The following is an 18,010-nucleotide window of genomic DNA, read 5'->3' as shown; positions in this document are numbered from 1 at the left end:
TAGCTGAGGAGTATTCTGCAGGTCCCATTGTTCAGTTTAAACAATCACTGTTTGAACTAGAAGAAATGAACCTCAGACACATCCCTTCGTTGACCATCAGTGGGGACGGAGACGTTGTCCTTTTTCGTTCCTTATTGTGGGAGAACACCAGATTGATGATGTAGCTCACACTGTTTTCCAGCTAACAGTGGAAGGTCTTGTCCTGATATTTTCCAAACGGGATCTGCCACTGACTTAACACCAGGATTTGGTCATTGACATCCCCCACCCACATGGCCAGCATCACGTCCACCTTTGGATGCATCCTAAAAATGGATTCTACCAAGAAGGTTTGGGAATGTTTTTCTCCAGTGGATTCTCAAACAGAAGTTTGAGTCTGTTCTTAAAAGAACTTCTCTTTTCAGTTGACAAAAAAGCTCGCAGGAGCTGCCTCTGACTCTGCCGCCTGAGTTACTAACATCTGTAACAAGCATGGTCAGGTCCTCATGAGCGTCCTTACCAGCACCTGAGCTTGAGGATGTCTGCGTGGACCCTGACATCCTAACCATCCTAACCAGTTCCACAGAACTGCAGCCCGGTTAGGTGACACAGTTGGCACCAGCATGTCCTGAAGGTGGCCATGGCCCTGTTGGAGAACAGAGGTCTGTCAGTGGGCTCCAACAGCAGGGTGGCCAGTGTAGTCTCACTCTGGGAACGCCTGCCAGAGTGTGACATGCAGCGGGTCGTTTACCTCACCAGGCACCAGGAGAGGAAGCCTAAAGGACGTTCTAAGGCCACAAAGGGGAAGAACTCTTCCTGTCCTGGAAGGAAGGAGAGTCTCCAACGGTATGAGTCGTTTCTAGAAGTCTTTTACTAACTTTGAAATCAACTTCATTTTGTCATGCTGTTGTGTCTTCCACATAACATCCACATACCTGATCTTGGGGGACCATGTGGCCCTCAGAGACGCAGTGCTAGGAAGCCCCAGGCTAATGGACTGGGGCTGGACTTCAGCCGTTTCAGCTGTCATCTTGTTGGTGATTTGCATATCTAGCTTGACATCAGATGCCTTTTCAAAAACGACCCTCTGCATTGACCCGGACTTGGGACCGGCACACAAAAGCACTGGATTGTGCCCTCATGTGGTTGCATTAAGTTTTGGAAATGGCATGTTTCCAATTTTTATTTAATTTAATTAGATTCAATTCAATTCGATTCGATTCGATTCAATTCAATTCAATTCAATTCAATTCAATTTTATTTGTACAGCCCAAAATCACAACAAAAGTCGTCTCGATGGGCTTCGAAGTAAAACATGAACTCAAAACGATCATGAATACAAAGAGTTCAAAAAGTTGATACATTTTACCAATGAGTTATATCGCTAGAGGAGACATCACGTGATTCATCATGGGAGGAGAGCACCGCCATCTTGGTGAAGTCAAGTCACTGCTGCAGTGCATGCATGTGAACACATTTTTTGCAAAATGCCAGTTCATTGTTTGGGTTTCAACTGCCAAAATCGGAGAAATAAGTCCACAAAGGAGGAAGGCATAAAACTTCACAGGTAAGTACTATAATTTTTTTTCTTTTAATGCTGCAGGGGCTTAATAGTACACATGTTGACATACATGCTGCAGGGCTATTATCAACATGCTGCATGATGTATGTATAATTTGATGTCAACATAAATTAAACTTCGTTTTGTTAAACCTATATACAGTATAATAAAACTAGGCTATTATAGTAATATGGATTTATACATTTCTGACTCAGTGACTGAACTTTTCTTGCAGGTTTTTAATGGATTCAGATTTAAGGAAAAACTGGGCATTAGCAATCAAAAGAGCTCACCCAGATGGATCACCGTGGTTACTAACTAGCAATACAGTCTGCTTATGTTCAAAACATTTTGTGGAAACACATTATGAAAAGAGGCCAGACTGTTCGCTTGAAACCCGGCACCATAACATCTGTTACACAAATTGATCAGTCACATGAATCAGTAAATCTATTTTTTTTTTTTTTTTAGGGTAAATCTGTTGTTAACTTTTTGTTGACTTATTATTTATGTATTTATTATTATTTATTGACTTATTATTGATTTATTATTATTATTATTTATTGAATCATTATTTACTTATTGCTATTATTTAATATTTGTATGTATTTGTATGTATTTGTATTCGCTTGAAACCCGGCACCATAACATCTGTGTAACACCAAACTGATCACTCACCTGAATTAGTAAATGTATTTATTTATTTTAGGGTAAATCAATTGTTAACTTTTGGACTTTTTGTTGACCCATTATTTATGTATTTATTATTATTATTTATTGACTTATTATTGATTTATTATAATCCATTATTATTATTATTATTATTATTATTATTATTATTATTATTATTATTATTGTTATTATTGACTTATTATTGGGCTTTTCTGAATAATTTAAATTAAATGTCAAAGAGGTCTAAAACTTCTAAATGTTTAGAAATTATTTTTAAAAATTCTTTGTAATAATTTTATTTTGAGGTTGACTGTTTCTCTTATTTAACAACAACAAATGATCTATCTATCTATCTATCTATCTATCTATCTATCTATCTATCTATCTATCTATCTATCTATCTATCTATCTATCTATCTATCTATCTATCTATCTATCTATCTATCTATCTATCTATCTATCTATCTATCTATCTATCTATCTATCTATAATATGTATAATATATTACATATTTTTATATGTATAAATATATAAAAATATAAATTATATAAAAGCTACTTAGATGCCACCAAAGGCTATAGAAAGCACTGTCATTTGGGCACCGACAACCTCACCAAGATGGCGTTGCGCTCCACCACAGTCGGACAGGTTTACCAAGCGGGCGTGTCTCCACTTGTGATATAACTCATTGCATTTTACAATATATTTTTATATATATATTTAAATATATATACAATTAGAGTCAAATCTAATATTATTTGTTGCTTGCTTATTTATTTAAACTAAATTTTTATTAGTTTTTGTCGCATGAAAACAAAACACAAACCAAAATCAAAATAGAGATTGATTCTTGATGCTTTGTGGGTTTATTTGTTGTACATTGTCCATTTTTCCATTTTCAGTGTAATTGTGCCTCTTGCAGTCTCAATTTGTATTTTTATATGCCTTTATCATTGTTTGAACGATAAGTAGTTTATTTTGATTTAATCCAATAAATGGGAGATCTATACTTTTAAGAAAGTTTATTTTATCTTGATCACAAGCTGAAAGAGGTTGGGAATATAGTTTTTTATAGTAGTGAGTAAATATTCTATCAATTTCCTCTGGGCTGTTTGTTACTTTATTAGTCCCGGGATCATAGACTGAAAACAGCACCTGTTGTTTTTTAATTCTCTTGGCTAGCAATTTTGTTGATTTAGGCCCTGCTTCATGATAACTTTGTTTAAAATTAATCAGCTTTTTTTCAATTTATCTAATCCCAACCATATTGTAACTTGGTTAGGTTAATTGTTCAACCAACTTCCTGGTTTCCAGTTTTTTTTTCTGTGCATTGAAATGTTTTTTTTTTTTGTCGTTCAGCTCATGCAGGGGGAAACCGGAGCATCCCGGAGAAAACCCTTAAAAAAGTCTGAGTGTTTGGGTCAGGGGGACTTTATGGGAAAGCATAAAGTTTGGAAAAAAAGAACTAAAGCTTAAATCTGCAAAAACTTTGCAGGGGGCATGGAGATTATGTGTATAATTCTGTTTTAAGCTTTCTTTCTTTCACTTGTGTGTGTTTGGTAACATTTTTTTTTTTTTTTGTCGTTAAGCTCATGCAGGGGGAAACCGGAGCATCCCGGAGAAAACCCCTTAAAAATCTGTGTGTTTGTGGTGGTGGGGCTTTTATTTTGAAAATCGATCAATCAACAAAGCTTTTTTATCCAAAAGCTCCTTTGCCCCCCCCCCCCCCCCCACCTCCACCCCATTTACACATACACAAAAAATGACTATAAATAACTAACTAAAAATGAATAATAAATCAGTAAAAATAAAATAAATAAATAAATAAATAAATATAAAAGCACTGAACCCCAGCAAGGGCGAGCAACGACCCCAGACCAAACCAGCAAGCATTGGTATAAAAGGACACCACATGAAAACCCTAAAACTAAATACCTAATAAAGTTTTTCTAATAAACTTTATTAGCATTGGTTCCTCTTTTTGGTTGTGAACCTTCTCGAGCAGTTCTTAATTGTCCGAGGATTTTCTTTTTTCCTTTTGTCCTTCCTTTTTTCTGTCTGAATAATGCAACATAATCCATGGTGGGTTCAGACTTGCGGCTTGTCGTTTCTTCTTGTGGCCTCATGGTGTCTTGCTGAGCAACATTTTCCTCATAATTAGCAGACACGTTCATCAGATTGACAGCAGTTGTGTCTTTGCATTTTTCATAGAAGAAGACTATTCCATGGAAGCTCATGTCATCCAGACTGGTCTCATCTGCCTCAGAGATTTTACTGTCGTCCGCTTTAAGAATGACTCCATCTTTGAAAACGTAGGTGTAAAAGTGATGAACATTGGACTTGAGTTTTTTGTGGCAAATGACAGAGGACAGGTTGAATTGTTTCTTCTTGCCATTGATGGGAACATAGATGGAACCATCTGGTGTGACTCGTTCCCTGGCTGCAGATTGTCTTGGCACATACAAGGGAAATATGTCACAATCACCAAAAGAGATTCCCGTTTCCACATCTGAAGAGCAAAACTGACACTTCATGTTGGAACAGATATTTTTAGTGTTGCTGTCAAGAAGAGAGATGATGGAATTTGTGTTTCCTGGTTGCGGTGGAAGGAAGAACATGTTACCCAAATCATTGAACCCACACGAGATGTTCTGGCACTTGTAACATCTACTTTCTTGATGCATGTGGAGATTTGCTTGGACTCCGCAGTCTTTCAGCCAGCACAAAAAAGGGTTGATGAAGTCAGCAATGTCATTTTGTTCTCCTAATTCCAAATCTGGTATGACATCAGCTAACTCTAGTAGAACTACTCCCACTTCGGATGGAGAAAAGTATGCTCCTGGATTTTGGACTGCCTTTAGAAACAATTGGGCAGTGGCTGGTATTGTTGATATTGCGGCCATGACTTCTGAGTCCAGTGATTGAACGGCATCTCTCACAGTATTCATGTTTATTATTGCTTGAAGGGCGGAGTTCAACCAACAGTTATTGAGGCAGTTAGCAAACTTGCAGATGTCATTTCTTGGGTTGTGACTATGAGCTGTTGTGGAGTTCACAAAGCCATTGTTTGCCGTTTGTTTAGGTGTTGGCGTTAAAGTTGTTGATGTTGTGGGCTTAATTGGTCTTAAAAAGAGCATTTTCTTTCTCTTTTTGAGAATTTGGGACTTCATCGTTGCACTACGTTTGACTAGTTTTCTTGCTGACTTGAGCAGAAATCTTTGGATTGCAAAATTTTTAAAAAACATCTTTCAGGTATTTCTTTCCAGGTGTCTCTGTCAAGATTAACGCTAAGATGTCTTCAAAAAACAAATTTGGTTGTTGAAGACTTATATATATGACTTTTGGGGACAGTATTTACAACAGATACCTCAAATGACATCATTTACGACCTCAAATGACATCAGTCAATATGCTAAAGGTCAACTGTACAAAGACATCACCATTGATGAGATCATCATTGATGACATCACCATTGATGACATCACCACTGATGACATCAGTGGTGAAGCTGTGGGGGATGTCTGGTTATGTTTTTAGAAATTATTGATTGATTTATTTGTTTGTTTATTTGTTTACTTATACTATTTCTGGCAGTTCCTAAAAATAATAGAAGTCTTTTGTTGAGCTCATTTTGTCTGACAAAAGGGTTTGCATTCATTATTCTTTCTGGAAACTTAAGGGTGTAAATTTATTCAAACACTTTTGGCCAAATATGCCAAAGGCTGTGAAATACTCATCTTTTTTTATTGATCAAAGTCTTAAAGTAGGCAATAGAGTAAAGCTTTGTTAAAACAGCCTAAAACATATTTCTTTCTAAAGTGTTTAATGAAATTGGACCCAGACATGCTTGTAGTGTAGAGCTTAGAGTGCAGCATTTGTTTGTATTTAACCCTTTAGTGACTCTTCAAACTCGCTATATCCTACAGGAAATACGTTTAAATATATATAAAATTGAGGGAAAGAAACAAATAATGTATGTTATGAACTCAACATCGCAACACAATTTGATTTTTTAGTGCAACTTCCTTTTTAAACACACACTACATTACCAAGAGTATTGGCTCATGTGCCTTGACTTGTAAATGAACTGAAGTACCATCCTATTCCTAACACATGAAGTTCAATATGATTTGGTTCCACCATTTGCAGTGAGTCAGTCTCCACCCCAATTCATCCCAAAGGTGTTCTGTGGGGTTCAGGTCAGGACTCTGTCAAGTTCATCCACACCAGACTCTGTCAGCGTTGTCTTTGAAATTAGATCACATTTGGATGTGTTTACTCTAGATTTGGTGAGAAGCCTGGAACATTAGGAAAAAAGCTTTAGTTGTTTTTTGGCTTGTTATTATTTTAAAAAGGTTTTGTTGAAACGAGCCTGAAGGAAGCTTCTAAAATAAGGAGCCATGCAAAGCTTCAGACCATGGTGACAGAAAATGCATGTATGTAATAGCAGCAATAAGAGTTAAAAACCCAAGAAACTCTTGGAATCTGTGACACTTTCTTCAATGTCTTTCTTGGACTTAAAAAAAACCTGAAGGAAATATTTAATACAAAGTTTGCAGGGTGTGATGATTTTGTGTTTGACTGTGATATTTTATTTAAAATAAAAGATTAATAATTTAAAATAAAAACTCAAGAAAAAAACTTTTTAGATAAAATTAAATATTTTCTTTTAAATCAGAAAGTTCTAATAACAGGAAGTTTTTTACCACAGAAAATTCAAATTATGCAGAGATTTCAATTGAATTTAGATCCATCAAAGTAGCACGAGTGAAGAAGCTGCTGAGACTTGCAGAGTATCTGTATGTCACTTTCAATTATGTATCATAATTATTTAATATATTATAAATAAGACCGAACAAACATCTTTTTTCGGGATCTTAGTAAATCCCATTTTTGCAGGTCCTGCTTTGGCCCTTTAGGAATTTAGAGTGTGTGGTCTGGAATAAATAAAAAAAAAGACAGTTTATATACTATTGTTGCAGGGGCCAAGAAAGGGAAAACTACCACAGAGCAGGTTACGAAGATTTATTAATACAAAAACCCCGTCATGAGTAGAATAAAAATGTTGACCGTATCAATGACACCACAGGAGCATGCAGACAAAAAAAACCACAGTTCATGCACAACAATAAAAAATAAAAACATGCAACGTAACTGTGATACACAGCACTCGGTGGGATACGGCACCCACCAAAATAACATGCGGGGTGAAACCTGAGGGAAGTGACTAAAAAAAATGACAAACAGAACAGAGGGTAAATGGTCCGCTCCTGCACTTGATTAGTCAATCACGCTGGGACAGCTCCGTCAGGAGCGGACAAACCAAGTACAAAACATAAACTTAAACAGGACAGCAGGGCACAGTATTCCAACACTAAAAACAGAAGAAGCACCATATTAAAAACATTTGATAAAAAATAATTTACCATTTGTTTAAAATATACCTCTGCTGTGATAAAAGTGTAAAATACCTGGTGCGTCGCAAAACCTCACGCCCAGTCTTTAAAACTCCCAGAAAAGCAGGATCTACCTCTGCCGTGATCCTGTCATACAATAAAAAATAAAACATCAAGCACTGCTTAAAAACATCATCCACAGGTAAGGATAACAGCAGTCTTACCGCACTCTTTGCTCGAGCCAACTCACGCTGCTCTCTGAGCTAACCGGCTTTCTCACAGGAAGCTAGCGCCATAGCAACCACACGTCAACTTCCTTTTTAAACCCCCTGAACAATGGGTATAGAGACACCTACAGGTGACTCCCGTTACACTATCATTATTTTTGTCTTCAATTTTTTTTAAATCACACATATTTATATTTGGGTTAACTTTGAATCCGCGTTTGCAGTTTACAAACTCCACCTTGCGGATTTACATCCCGTTGGCATCCTAACATGTCCTTTTCATCTCGCGATAGCGTGGCTTGCAAGCATTGTTACGAAACATCGCGATATTTTGTTTGTAATAGTGGGAATGCCACGTCTGAGCATCAGCATCGACGCAGGCAGGGGCATTGGTTTGTTTACACCCTGACCCTGGAACAAATAATTATCAAGCAATCTGACGCGTAGACACACCTGACACAACCCGGTAATATTTTTTATGTTATAATTGTTTGTCTATGTTGTTAAAACGAGATTGCATTCATGCCCTGACCTAAGTCTGTTAGCTCAACTGCTAGCTTGCTAACACAGGCTCTCTCAACCTGTTGAATCCGGCGGTCAAATTCATCCTGTTTGATGAGAGGATTTCACTGTTTACTGACAGACTAACGCTTTTACTTTTCAAATAAACTCAAAGAGATTACCTGCCTTTGCAGCTTAAGTCTGGGAAATGCAAGAAGCTAGCAGGTAAACAATCAAAACACAAAGTTAGCAACGATCAGTTTCACGCTGGTTATCACGCTTCTGATGTTTAAACAAATCAGTAGAAACTTGAATTATCTTTGTCTTTTATTTGGAAAATCCTGCATTTCTGCGAAAATTATGACTAAAGTCTGATTGCTTTTTTTGTTGATGTAACGTCATTCCTAGCTATAAAATGTTTATTTTCCGCTTTTATCTTCTCCCCTTTGTATTTTTTATCCATTAGAGCACACTTTCATCTCATGTTTTGTGTTAAACTCACTCCTGCATTTTTCTCCCCCCCCCCCTCAGGGATATAAAATGGGCCTCATCCGGTTCCTGGTGCTGACACTGGCCACATGTGCAGTCCTGCTGCTAGACTTTCATCCAGTCATTTCTCATAGCCACTCCCACGGGGATCATGGACATGCTCACTCACACGGACACCACCACCATGCTGATGATGGAGAAGACCACCCCGATCCACAGGTGAAGATGTTCCATGGAGTGAGCAAATGGAGCGCAGAGGCCAACCTACCAGTGCAGGAAGAGGAGCATCATGGACACGCTCACGATCATGGACATGGACACGCTCACGATCATGGACACGCTCACGATCATGGACATGGACACGCTCACGATCACGGACACGCTCACGATCATGGACATGGACACGCTCACGATCATGGACACGCCCACCATGAGGACGTTGTTCGTGTTTACAAGGAAGAAGCAGAACAGAGGCGTTCACATGGAGCAGATAGAGGGAAACAGAAACCCAGTGGAGAGAAGAGGGATGTGGCGGAGCTGTGGACACAGGTACACATCCATCACACATTATTACACCAAAGGTTTTTTATACCTATCCATCCAAGTAATTACAGGATACTGCTGTGGAAAAAGTCGTCTTGGGGGTCATGATGTGGGTTTTTTGGGACAAATCTGTCTTCCTGATTTTATAGAAGCAGTTTAGGGGGGGGGGGGGGGGGGGGGCACTTCCTGTTGTAATATAACCTGTGGACATAAGAAGTCCATATAGACATGGAGGAGCGAAGTTAGAGTGAAGTTTAGGTGGCAGATCTTATTCAGCATCCGTGTCCCACCTCACAACCATGTTTTTGAAGAAAAATGGTCAACAGTGGTCATAAATTCAGTCCTAAAGAGTTAGAGCTACAAAGGACGGCTCACATCACATTGCTTTGTAAACATATCAAAATTAATTTAACAAGGCTTTAAGATATTAAAATACATGTAAAAAATTGTCCTAAATGCTACATTAATTCATACATGTTTGCTTAAAGATTGTGTAAGTGGGGCGATTAGGGTTTACTGTTATGCAGTGATGGATTTGGGGGCTTTTAGTGGTAGATAGCTCTGGTAAATAAATTGGCTTTGTTTGTGGGTTTTGTTATATAATGTTAAAGCCATTTTTGCTCGGTTTCAACTAGGGCTGCACGAAATGAGGAAAACTTGCGATATTAGTGATTGATATTGCGATGACGTTATAACTTGCGGTATATGAACATATAGCAAAACAACAGTTCAAAACTTACATTCCAAATGAGCCACATCTGCACAGGAGACGAACATCTAACATAAAAGGGCTCCATCAGATTGGTCTATGATGTAAAGGAGTCCATTCAGTGGTCAAATACATGAAGAGATTTTTTTGTTTCGTGAAATACTTCAAGCTGGCATAAGATAGTTTTAGCATATTTAAGGTAATGCATATTGCTCAGCTTGATATTGCAAGAACGATAAATTAGCGATAAATTGTGCAGGTCTAGTTTCAGCTTCTAATCTGAGTTTTAAGTCTCTTTATCCCTCCCACCCCTAAAAATCGAAAGCAGAATCTGGCAATTTGTTGAAAACGTCATACAAAGTCTGCAGCTACACATTGAAGGGCTTTGTCCTTCTTGATCTTCAAGAACTTTACAGTAGAGAAAACCCCCCCACAAAAGCTCAGTTTTAGGTTGTTGCAGTTTGTGCTTCTAATATTTTATTGTTTAATCTTTTTCCTTTGCGGCAGGTTTCCCGTACGACTTAACTTGGTTAAAGTTTAGCTAAAATCTTTGCCTTTCTAAATCCAAAAGTCCTCATTGTGGTGTTTTCTTTTGCCCTGCAGGCTGTCGGAGCCACTCTGCTCATCAGCGCTGCTCCTTTCCTCATCCTGTTCCTCATCCCAGTTCAGTCCAACAGCGACCAGCACCAGAACCTGCTCAAGGTTCTGCTCAGCTTCGCCTCTGGGGGGCTGCTGGGTGACGCCTTCCTCCACCTGATTCCACATGCTCTTGGTGGGTTTTTGTTTTCAGGGTGTATTCACCCTTACACACACCCTGGCCACATTTGGTTCGCTTTCAGGGAACCAGAGTTCGTTTTACACTATAATCCAGAGCAAATATTTGGATCCTAGCCCGGACCAGGAACCGCTCTCTGACCCGTCTTTGGAGGTGGTCTCGGTCGTCGAGTCCAACTCCTTACTTTTTGGAACTTTTATCTGAACACAGCTGAAAATGCTTCTTACAGGCTTTTCTTTGTCTTGTTACGCTGCACGCACCCGTGACCTCACCCTGAAAGCTACCTTGTAGTCTTCTTAACAGAATTCTCTTAAAAAAAACGCCATAACGCCACTACAATGACACACAAAACTCATTGAATTGTGATTGGATGAATTCAGGCTCATTAAAATAATTTTTAATGTGACATACATTACTTCTCACTGTTTTCGCCACAATCTATATGTCACAAACACTTATCAGCGTACCTTCTTACCGATGTCTCCTCATCACTGCAGTTGCTAGCATCCTCTGAGTTAAAGCACACACAGCACCCCTCCTGTTCAGTAACCGCCTTGCAGCATGTCTCCGCTGTACCAAAGTTACAAGTGAAAAGTTTTGTTCCCGACGATTCAAACTGGTAATCGAAATTTAAGGTTTTAATAAGTTAACTGTCCCTGATAAGGATTGTAAAGCACAGCACGTCCATCCGTCTCACGTGGTTTTGTTCACAAGCTTTGCTTGGTAATAGAATGGTCCGTTTGGTGCCTGTCTGAATACAGAGCAAACGCAAGGTTCAGAACTCGATCTGGAACAAAGAATATTTCCAGTCTGAATAAACCCTAAGAACGTTTTTTTAGGTTCTGAGAGTTGGGTCAAACCATGAGAATGAGTCCACAGATGCTAACTTAAACAGATGAACTGTAAAAACAGAGAAATGCCAGGATCAGATGAAAATGTTCTCGTAATGTCATATGAACAACCAAATCAGCATCACAACCTGTTAATCACTTCTTTTTTTTAAACTTTGTATTAATTTTGTCTCATGTTTCTCACAGAGCCTCACTCCCATCATGAGGACGAACATCACGGGCACTCGCACTCCAGTGAAGACGACCACGGACATTCCCACGGTCAGCAGCGTTTCCCTTCACCCTAACCTGCTGTGGTTACCTGTTTTCTGTCGTGACGCTTGCTGTCGCCATCGCAGGCGCCGCTCACGCTCACATGATGTCCGTGGGCCTGTGGGTTCTCTGCGGCATCATCGCCTTCCTGGTTGTGGAAAAGTTCGTGCGGCTGTTGAAGGGCGAGGATGGGCATTCCCACGGTCACTCCCACAGTCACGGTACGGCGACTGTGACTTTTAGGAACTTTTAGAAATAATGTCTGTCTTGCTTTAATTTATTTCAAAAGGAAGAAAGAAAAAATGATCATAACAAAATAAATCTGTCTTTTTTGTTATTGCTTTCATCTCTTTCTGCCTTAAACTCCCTCGTTCAGTGTTTTACAGCTTGTTGTAATACAGAGTTTCACCACTAGATGTCCCCAAAGCTCCTATTTCAGGTTTACAAAGTTAAGGCTGAAAATATTATTATGTTCATAGTTTGGCTCATGTAAAAGAGTGTAAATGTAAATCATTGTAAATCATTTTTGCATTCTTAGTTGTGTTCTGTGTAACATTTTCAGCTGCTGGGAAAGAAAAGCACAGCGATGGGGAAGAAGAAAAAGAAAAAAAGAAAAAAGAGGACAAAGATGCAAAGGTGTCAAAGAAAGAAAAGAAGAGCTCAGGTAAATAAGTGTGACTTCAGCCTCTTAATGTAGGGCGATAAACTTCAAACTTCAGTTCTAAGCTGATTGTTTTTGATCTAGGGCTGAAACGATTCCTCGAGTTACTCGAGTTACTCGATTACAAAAATTCCTCGAGGCAAAAACTCTGCCTCCCCTACGCGTGGCGCAGGGATTTGATTGTGTCACACGGACCGTTTATTTACACGGACCTTTTGAATTTAGTTGGCGCGATGGCGGAGAATAGATCTATAAATAAACGACAGAAATTGTCTAAAGTGTGGGATCATTACACACTTAATAAAGAAGAGAACAAGGTGCAGTGTCTCTACTGCACAATAGAGCTGGCATACCACAACAGCACATCTTCCATGATTCAGCATCTGAACAGAAGACATCTGCGTGACCGCTGGAACCCCGACGCCTTAGGCGCGGGACCCGCGCGTGCCACCGGCAGTGAGCGAGTGGCGGTGTCAGCCGCTCCGACCAGCGCGGGCCGCCTCGGCGGGCGGCGGGAGGCAGGGGCTGGGACAGGCGGTAGCTCGCCTTTCGGCGGGCCGCGAGGCTTCTTTAAGCATTGCAAAAATAACAGAAGCATTATTTTTACACGAAATATAAACAATGATAATGATCAAATATGTTTTTCTGATTCTTTTATTTTTAATGGCCTTCCATTTTGGTGTTGTGCCACCCTTTCAAAGTCTTCTGTCCCCCCCCCATACAAAATGTTCTAGCTCCGCTGTGGGTACCGGATGTTCTCGGGGTCCTTCGACCAATCATGACGTCATACTATTTGATTGGCTGTAAGTTGCCACGACCAATGAGTTAACGTCGCGAAGTTTAAAAAAAAAAAACTTTATTGACAATTGCGGTATCATACATTAAATAACGAACAATAACAATGTAATCAATCTTACCTCGAAGATCAGTCACCATTGCCAAACATAACATATTAACATATAAAAAATAAAGAATAGAGGGGAAAAAAAGAAACAATGAAAATAACACACAAATAAATAAAAACATAAGTAAAATAAAAATAAAATAACGCAACATAGAACCAATCTAAATAGTCTAATAGTAGTTAGGGGTACTCGTAAAGTTTGTATTTCTGAACAAAACTAAGCAATTTCAAGCCATTCTTCTTTTTCATATAATGAAGTGATTGAAAGTAAAAACAGAGCTCTTTATGAAATGTTATAAAAAGTGGTTTGGTCTTCAAAAATTTATTTTTGTGCATATAAAACTTTCCTTGCAATATCAGGATATTAAGAACTGTATTTTCTGGTCTATTATATAATACCACACCCAATAGAACATTTTTTGAGTGTAAATGAACTGGCATTGCAATTTTGGAAGAATACCAAAAGCAGAACTCATCCCAGAATGTTTTTATAATTCCACAGTTAAAGAATAAATGATCCACCGTCTCAATGTCATTCAAACAAAAACTGCAGTCATTCTCTTCAAACTCAAAACGAATCCTCAAAAATTTCTTAGATTGGTACGACGTCGCTAAGTAGTAAAATCGCTCGCTAAGTAGTTTGTCCAACTGGTGTTACCGTAGGGTGACGTCATCATTGGTCGAAGGACCCCCGAAGGACCCCGAGAACATCCGGCGGCCCGAGTCGATCCGGTACCCACACCGCCACTTCTCAAGACCAACTTAAAAACACCAAAAGTAACATTTGCATCAGAGCAGATCTTTAAAATCAAATGCTTGTTTATTTTACAACCACATCATTTTTGTGATGCATTATTTGTTTTGGTTGTTCAAAAACACACACAAATCGTTTTATCCGATTACTCGATTAATCGATCGATTAAGTGCTAGATTAATCGATTACAAAAAGAATCGATAGCTGCAGCCCTATCATTTCGGTTTCTTCTGAATGTCACCTGTGACCTTTTTTCATTGGTTTATCGTTCATAGGTTGGATCCATCATATTCTCTGAGCACAAAATACTGACAGATGGGAGGATATTTGTAAATAGGCAGAAAGACGGCAACTAAGAATTTCTGTGTGGGTTTATATGTAATTGTTTAACTGTGACTAATGTGACGGCAAATTAAGTTTAGAATCCGGTCTTATAAGGGTAAAGCAGCTTTTTTCTAAATTTTAACTGGTTTATAAGAAAAATTTACTTTATAATAAAATTTAACTTTTTTAATCGTGAAAGAATTTTAATTTTGCTGCACAAAACAAACTTTTTAAGCAATTTCATGAATTCAAGAATACTTTCTTAAGACATGCAGCTAAAGATCCACTCTGTTGAAAAAAACAAGTGTTTTGTGGTGTTTATCTGAAAATAGAGGACATATATTAAGAAAATTTAGTTCAAAATGTGTTTATTTTTTATGTTTTGCTCAAATCGTCTCGAATCAGGAGCAGACATAAAATGCAGTTTGGAAAAGAGTTTATTTGTGATGCTGAAAATGTGCTGAGTGGGCCACAAGCTCCCTGCTCCAAGCTGTCAGCAACAGGTCCTAGAAAGTGACAGGTTTTTGGATTTTGGCTAAAACATACTCATAAATAAAAGACCACTGGGAATGCTTTTAAAAGAAATCAAAAGATGACTGGAGTGGGTCTTTAAAAAGTCTTTTGTGTGTGTGTGTGTGTGTGTGTGTGCTACAGATATTAAAGTGTCAGCTTACCTGAACCTAGCAGCTGACTTCACGCACAACTTCACTGACGGCCTTGCAATCGGAGCGTCATTCCTGGTGAGTCCAGCAGTGGGCGCCATCACCACAGTGACAATTCTGCTGCACGAGGTCCCCCACGAAATCGGAGACTTTGCCATCCTCGTGCAGTCTGGCTGCACCAAGAAGAAGGTATCGTACCGTCTGCTTCCAGGCTGCTTGTGTCGCACTGATGCGGTGAGTGTGACTGTGTCGCTCCTCTTTCCCATCAGGCCATGTGTCTGCAGCTGCTGACTGCTTTGGGGGCGCTGGCAGGGACAGCTTGCTCCCTGATGGCTGAAGGTGTGGGCGCCACGGCAACCGCCTGGATCCTGCCCTTCACAGCTGGGGGGTTTATTTACATTGCCACAGTGACTGTGCTCCCCGAGCTGCTGGCAGGACGCTCCAGCTTTGGCCAGTCGCTCATGGAGATCCTGGCTCTGCTGTTTGGAGTCGAGATGATGGTTCTGATCGCAGAGTACGAGTGAGGCGCCTCTGTGGACAGTTTTGGTTTCCTCACAGATTCCTCTCTCTTTTTTTTCTTTCTTTTTTCTTTAAAGTTGTGGGGAAAAAATCTCTTTTGTTGTTTTAACAGTTCATAGACACTTCATTGATTTGTTTTTTTGTATTTTTTAAAACTTGAATCTCTTCATTATGGATGCACAACATAAGGAAAGTTGTTTTTTGTGTGTGTTTTTCTTCATCCCACAGCTTCCATGAGCTGCAGTTTGACATCAGAACAGGCCAAAACACTAGATGTTCTCTGCTGCGTCACACTGGGATGCTCCTCTGATTTTCACTTCATGATTTACATTCCACACAAAAAGATATTGCCGCTTTTGTGAATGTATTCCGAAAGACTTCATGTTTTTTTTTTGTTGGATTGTAAAAGGATCAGCTGTTATGACTCAAGACTTCAGACGGGAACTTATTTTAAACTTCCTGCAATAATGAAAACGCCTGCAGCTGTGCCGAACGTCCCAAATAAATGAAAGGTGATACGTTTCAGAAATGTTCCTGTGGTCATTTCAGCACCTGGGGCTGAAATTCCCAAAAAAGACGATACAGTTCCCCAGTGAATTAAATAAAAACTCATATGTAAAAAAACACACCAACTGTGGGTTGGAGTTGGTATGTTTCCACACCAGCAGTGAAACATACTTAATCTGTTTTAAATTCTTAATTCCACAAAATGATCCCAAAACCAAACGACTTTCACTTTAAGATTTGGCAACTAAACCGAGCTCATAAAATGTAATATATGAACTACAGAATTTAATTCAGTTCTGCACCGCACACATGGCAGTGAAGTCACTCTGAAAGGTGACTAATTTTTACCCAGCAGCCAGTGTTTGTTGGTGGCCACGCCTACAATGTCCCTTTCTTGTAATCTATCAGACTAATTGCATTCTGGTGGTAAACACGAGCTTTTTAATAACTTTTGTTCAGTTTAAACATAATTAATCTGTAGTTTTTTACATAAAAACCACCAATGAAAAACGTTTTGTTTGAATCGTCTAATTTTTTTAAATAAATGCTATTATTGAAAGACATACACCACAAATTTGATTAATGGGTAATATCCTCACTCATATCTGTGAAACTTCCTGTAACGCTCATATAATTTGTCTGACTTGAAAAGCATATAGAAGAAAGGCAAAGAGGAACACGCTTAAAACCCTTTGATGATCATGTTGTGGACGGGGCAAACATGAAAAAAGAGAACTTTCTTTACAAGGATGACTGTAGAATTATTCACCAGATATGAGTATAAACTCTCTGGTTGCTATTATCTTAATGTAAACAGCCAGTTTGAATGTTAATGTATCCAGTTCTGTGATAGTGAACTGGTCCATTTGTTAAATTTTCACATAAATGTTAAATTAGGTCAAACTTTAAAACTCTGATCCACATAAAAATGGTCTGATTTCCTTTTCTGTTGGTGGGTTTGGATCTGTCAAAACTATAAGAAAGGTTCTGGTCCAAAATAAGAGATTGTTTCAGGTTTTAAACAGAAACCGCCGTCAGGAATTAAAGCCCCCCAGTGAAAACAAATTGTGTTTTAAACATGTTCCTGTGGCATTTTTCACACGATCGTATAACGTATAAAGACGTATAAAGAACAATAGGCTTAAAATTGCATTTCTGAGAATTTCTTTAGTCAAATTAAAAAAATGCCATTTGAAAAATTTTGTATTAGTTTTGTAAAAAATACACTGGGTCGGCTGCAAGCTCCATGCTCCGCTCCATTCTGATGCATCCACCTGTGGACAAATAGATCCATGTACGTCTTATTTTCCTTCAACAATGTCTTTGCAGAAACTATGTTTTACAAAACGGCACAGGTTTTTTGATTTTGGCTAAAAACAGCTTAACTAAACTAAGGACCACTGGGGACGCTTTTGACATAAATCCAAAGATGATCAAAGTGGGACTATGAAGCCACATGGAGTTTATGTTCCTGCTACGGTTCTATTTATATCCCTATAATGATGGACTCATTATTTTCTAATAATAATTCTAATAATCTCACAGCAGTGATTTATGGCTCAGCTATGATGAAGAATAATCCTGCAACAGAAACACTGGAAAGTCTGAATAAAAGGGGGGGAGAGATAATTTAGACGGGGTTGGTCTCCTGGTGATCCTGAAGTGTTCTGCAAAGCTACACTGTTTGGCTGCACTTTATGACCTGGTTGTTGAGCTCTCACTAT

The 18,010-nt window shown here is 38.8% G+C and overlaps 1 protein-coding gene and 1 long non-coding RNA gene across 3 annotated transcripts; one reads left to right on the top strand and one right to left on the bottom strand.

Annotated features, from left to right (window-relative positions):
* Positions 1 to 7,222: 7,222 nt before the first annotated feature.
* Positions 7,223 to 7,966, bottom strand: LOC101157954 (uncharacterized). The gene is made up of 3 exons (XR_013658870.1): positions 7,833 to 7,966; positions 7,684 to 7,755; positions 7,223 to 7,586 (listed from the first exon to the last, which is right to left on the bottom strand). It is a non-coding gene; the product is annotated as an uncharacterized LOC101157954 (long non-coding RNA).
* Positions 7,967 to 8,164: 198 nt separating this feature from the next.
* Positions 8,165 to 16,308, top strand: slc39a7 (solute carrier family 39 member 7). Of its 2 annotated transcripts, none has more exons than XM_023959907.2 (8): positions 8,165 to 8,301; positions 8,868 to 9,374; positions 10,681 to 10,849; positions 11,890 to 11,964; positions 12,042 to 12,176; positions 12,518 to 12,619; positions 15,253 to 15,449; positions 15,530 to 16,308. In XM_023959907.2, the coding sequence occupies exons 2-8, from the start codon at positions 8,877 to 8,879 to the stop codon at positions 15,782 to 15,784; spliced, it is 1,431 nt and encodes a 476-aa protein (XP_023815675.1). In that variant the 5' UTR covers positions 8,165 to 8,301; positions 8,868 to 8,876; the 3' UTR covers positions 15,785 to 16,308. The 2 variants fall into 2 exon arrangements, with proteins under 2 accessions (XP_023815675.1, XP_078811009.1); XM_078954883.1 differs by having other exon boundaries at positions 8,180 to 8,561.
* Positions 16,309 to 18,010: the final 1,702 nt, after the last annotated feature.

Source organism: Oryzias latipes, chromosome 11, assembly GCF_053564925.1.
Source record: "Oryzias latipes strain Hd-rR chromosome 11, Olatipes_Hd-rR_3.1".
NCBI lineage: Eukaryota > Metazoa > Chordata > Actinopteri > Beloniformes > Adrianichthyidae > Oryzias > Oryzias latipes.
The sequence above is the reverse complement of the archived record's forward strand: the minus strand, read 5'-3'. Positions and strand labels throughout refer to the sequence as shown.